This window comes from Copadichromis virginalis, linkage group LG6 (genome assembly GCF_057382275.1).
Source record: "Copadichromis virginalis isolate Kocher_CV1m ecotype Utaka linkage group LG6, C_Virginalis_male_GT1.1, whole genome shotgun sequence".
Lineage (NCBI taxonomy): Eukaryota > Metazoa > Chordata > Actinopteri > Cichliformes > Cichlidae > Copadichromis > Copadichromis virginalis.
In genome coordinates this window covers 40,640,131-40,645,087 of record NC_140623.1, presented here as the reverse complement: position 1 = coordinate 40,645,087, position 4,957 = coordinate 40,640,131, and the positions used below count along the sequence as shown (strand labels likewise).

Sequence of the window (4,957 nt, the reverse complement as noted above, 5' to 3'; positions counted from 1 at the left end):
AAACAAGAAATAAAAAGGGATCGGAAATCGAACCTTGCGTGGTTTCATCAGCACCACGTGATTTTAGGCTCCAATTTAATGACGTTTACATTGTTCAAAAATATTGAATTTTTTTTCACCTCAGGCAACGTTTGGAAAGTAAGTCTGGTGACCTCTGCGTGGCTTTTAAAACTTTTTTATTTTATTTATTTATTACTCTTAGTCTGAAAATGTTTCCCCTTTCATTGGGTCTATGTGAGGATTCATCCTTTATTAATCTCATAATACGTATCATATTTATAGGGAGAACATGCACATACACACCAACATAAGCACTGCATCATCATGATGCTATTATCAGACCGTGAAAACAATTATATAAAGTTATTATGTCATTTTGACATACTGAATAACCTTTTTTATATCTGTTTAATAAGGCAAGCTTTAGACTTCATAAGGGTCATGTAACATAATGGTTTGTGAACGTTAATAAAATATTTACTAATACTGACTTTCTTGCTTTAAGTTGAGGAAAGCCCATCAGGATGTGGGGGGTCACTAAACATGACTGATCCAAGTCTGTGTTAGCTTACTACTTACGTGCTTACTTTTTCTATTTTTTCTGCCCATAGATAAACGAAAATATAAATTATGGTTATATGACTGATGTCCCCCACATTAAAAACACGTTTTTAATGAAAATTATTTAAGTGCAGAAAAAATCCCTGAAATGTATATATTTTAAAAGAACAAAAAACAAATTTACTCTCATTAATGTGGAATCTCGTTTTCACTTGGAAATAAAAAGCTTTTGATGTCATCTTCACATATGTGATTTCTTCACTAGTTTAAGTCATTCATGTGTGTTCTTTTAAAAAAATGCGCTAGTGGACTTCCACGCATTCAGGGTTGATATCTGAGTAATGAAGCAGTCAGTCATTCATTAACGACTGGTGTGTACATTATTATTTATTGCAGCTATGTATGGGCTCAAAATGTGGTCATAAATATTTTGTACTTGTAAAAAAGATTTGTATGTGTAAAAAAGATTTGTGTGTGCGTAAAAAAGATTTGTATGTGTAAAAAAGATTTGTGTGTGTGTAAAAAAGATTTGTATGTGTAAAAAAGATTTGTGTGTGGACTTAGAAAAAAAACCCCTGCAAGTTACAAGTACGGATTTTTGACCCTATTTTTCTTCCCTTCATCTGATTGGTCAATGTCATGTCAATCACAAATGTAACAATCCAATCAGAGAACAGATGGGTTTGGCTGTCGGAGGGGTGCTGTTTTGAACTGCAGGTCCTTGAAGGGTGATACCGTTTGAAGCTGGAGGATCGCTATATAAATATCCGATAGCAGCTAGGTCCCCTAACTTTCAGTAGCTGTTGAAAGGATAAAGTTGTGGTATATCAGTGGTTAGAAATAACATTATTACTTTAGGATTAGTTTAACACAAAGTCAGGGCTGACCCAGGACCATTGCTGTGAGTCACAGTGCGCAGCATAAAAGTTCTTTCACATCGGATGCAGGATACGCTGCTAATGCTAACTGCTAACTAAAAGCAAAGGATCCAGAATTTGTTACGCTGGCTGCTGGGCTCTGTGGGTTTTTGCAGCTGCTCTACCTGTACTAGATGCACCTGCTCCTTGTCTTTTCTATCTCTGACTTTGTCCTCTACAAGAGTTTGTTTTTTTTGCTAGTTCTTCAAATGTTCAATAAAAACATCTATGCTAATTCATAACGAAGAAAGCTTTGTAATGAAGACTGTCATTTCCAAAACACTGCCCGCCCCCACCCCGCGGTCCGCAGCGCTGTTGAAAAGGCTGTGGAAGTCCCTGTATTAAACACGTAGACCTGTGACACAAAAATCACCAAACTCGGACAACCACAGACTGTTTTCCTTCGTGGTGATGAAGGAAAACGCTGGGTTGGCATGTAAAAGGGCATTTATTCCCTTCAAAGACCTGCAGTTCAAAAAAAGCGCCCCTCGACAGCCAAACCCATCTGTTCTCTGATTGGATTGTTACATTTGTGATTGACATGACATTGACCAATCAGATGAAGGGAAGAAAAATAGGGTCAAAAATCCGTACTTGTAACTTGCAGGGGGTTTTTTTCTAAGTTCACACACAAATCTCTTTTACGCACACACAAATCTTTTTTACGCACACACAAATCTTTTTTACACATACAAATCTTTTTTACGCACACACAAATTCTTTTTACACACACAAATCTTTTTTACGCACACACAAATCTTTTTTACACATACAAATCTTTTTTACGCACACACAAATTCTTTTTACACACACAAATCTTTTTTACACATACAAATCTTTTTTACGCACACACAAATTCTTTTTACACATACAAATCGTTTTTACACATACAAATCTTTTTTACAAGTACAAAATATTTATGACCACATTTTGAGCCCATAGGCTATGAGCGATATAACGATGGATGCAGCGCGTGGGAGGAAGTTGAGGAGGAGGAGCGGTGAGACAGGGGGCGTGTCCTCATCGCGGGGAGGCTTTTACAGCCCAATCAGCTTGCATTGTCAGCCATATTGTAACTTAATCTTATAATCAGAAAGCACTAATCTGACTTCCCAGTCCCACTTCCTCTTTTTCTTTGTGGAGTTAAGCTTGAGTGTAAAAATGTAGACCCACTTATTCAAAGTTTTTACATTATTATTCATTTGTCTGAGTTTTTTTATCCAGTGGAACCAAAACAGTGACATCACAGCGATTACAGTGTAATGTTGTGATGTAAGCAAAACAAGTTTAACATACGTTTTTAATTTGTGTTCTCAAAGTAAACCTGAAGGAGTTTGTGTGATTGCGAATGCCTCGGGTCATGTGAGGCAGCACTCCATCACTCTGATTGTTATTCAAACAGCCCTCTGAGAGCCTGGAGTTGTGTTTTGGCTTATACCACACAGGATGTGTCACTGCAGGATGTTGTGGTATCCATTAGTGTGGACGATAAGTTAAGTTTGTGTCTCACTTTGTGCCCCAGGTTCAGTGCTGTCTGGAGTCGACCCAGGCAGTCCCTGCCGCCCGGCTTCCCTACAGGGTGAAGCTGTCTGCTGGAAAACACTACGCCTGGTGCGCTTGTGGCCACAGCAAGAAGCAGGTGAGGCTCAGGTTTCAGAGACACTTGGGGCTGGAGGGTCATCTGGGGTAAAAGCTAATGCAGCTCATCAATCACGTAAAGTTTCGCCTCATTTACTCCTGTTTACGTTCCCACCCGTCTGAAAGCCACGCTTTAAGAAGCACCGTGCTGGTTGAGACCAACTGGTGCTTGATGAGGTCCCAGTAACATAAAGGAAACTGGATTAACTCTAATCCATCGTCGGTGTCTGGGCTTTGTGCTTTCATTTCAGTGTGTCCAGGAAAAGAAAGAAAAGACCCTCTGGTTTACATGTGATCCTTTCCTTTATGATAAACACCTGACTGATGTTTAAACGGCATGAAAAACCTAACCATGCACAGATGTGATCACTTCGATTTATCTGGGTTGAATTTGGCCCGTCTCTCGGGCACCTCTGGACCCCTCAGTGGAGGACCATGTGACCTCTAACCTCACAGAGAGCAAAAATGTCAACTTTTACTTAAAACTGACCTCAGTTCTGTATCAGGGATCATCACTGGTGATGAAGACTGCTCACCAGCAACAACCAATTTCAGTCCACAGTTTCAAAGTCCTAATGTGTCAGCTGAGGAGCGACAGCAGGAGACCTTTCAGTCTGTCTTATTAGCAGCTTATAGCCGGGTTCATCCACAGTGATTGCTTACTGCCATACGTCTGCGGCACATGCATCCTGTCATTTTTAGGCTAATAAAAGTAAGTTTCAAGTTTGTGTCTTCAACCCGCTTTTTTTCCCTCTTCTTCAGCCTTTCTGCGACGGCACTCACACGAAAAAAGCTCAGAGTATCTCTCCTTTTCGCTTCACCCCCGAGAAAGACAGGACAGTCCTGCTGTGCGCCTGCAAGCAAACCAAAAACGCTCCATACTGCGATGGCTCGCACCTCAAAGTCATCTACCAGGATGTAGTGAAGTATCTGAAAGGCATCTTTAAATGATGTCTTTTTACAGGAAACGATGCATCATAATCATGTTATCCAATAGTTTTATCATGTTAAAAAAATCATATTTTTTTATATTAAAATCATGTAATGCTGCTTTGTTTGTTTTGGGTAAATCAGATGGAGTTTTTGTTGTTATAAACTGCTTTTGTATGTTAACCTTTCAGACAAGTATATATTCCATTAAAATGCTTTGTGGGAAAACTTTGTGTTAATGTCACAATGACATCACCTGAGGCAGCATTTCCAACACCTCCTGCGTGACTCCAGACCTCCTGAGTCGGCCCCTTAGAGGAGTTTCTACTAAAGTTTTGGTAACCTTTGAAAGTCTAGTGTGTTGGCTTTAAAATGTATTCTTGTATGCACATGATAAAACGTAACGGGTAGGCAGGAGAAGGTTAAACCATGTGCACTATGTGTTTTTGTAAATCTGCTTTTGGTGCTGTCCAAATAAAAATTACAAATGTTTTTCTTCTTTTTATGGAGACTTTTTTTCTTGTGTGAAGATCTTTAACTCCACTGAATTACTCATTGAACGGACCAATCACAATAGCTAATTTCATCAGTGCTGTATTCAGTTTATCCAGTGTGGTACTGAGTCACAGTCAGATTACTGCTTTTGTCCAGGGGTGGATCAAAAAGGGTGGCATGGGGTGGCTTGTGCCACCCTAAAATGATCTCTTGCCACCCATAGTGCCACCCTAGTTTTGCATATGACAGTGTTGTTTATTAACAGATAGCATTAACACTTTGAGCCTGGCTATTCTAAAACTGAATACATTGCATAGTGTCCCCCCCCCCACCACCACCACCATTAGCACCATAGCGCAAACAATTTTAAAAATTTAACCATGTAACAATTTGATTTTTGTCTAACAAAAAACAGT

At 39.4% G+C, this 4,957-nt stretch overlaps 1 protein-coding gene across 1 annotated transcript; it reads left to right on the top strand.

Moving 5' to 3' along the window:
* The first annotated feature begins 2,438 nt into the window (after positions 1-2,438).
* LOC146708514 (uncharacterized) lies at positions 2,439-4,170 on the top strand. Its single transcript, XM_085460805.1, has 3 exons — positions 2,439-2,478; positions 2,972-3,117; positions 3,879-4,170. The coding sequence occupies exons 1-3, from the start codon at positions 2,439-2,441 to the stop codon at positions 4,065-4,067; spliced, it is 375 nt and encodes a 124-aa protein (XP_085316931.1). The 3' UTR covers positions 4,068-4,170.
* The last annotated feature ends 787 nt before the right edge of the window (positions 4,171-4,957 follow it).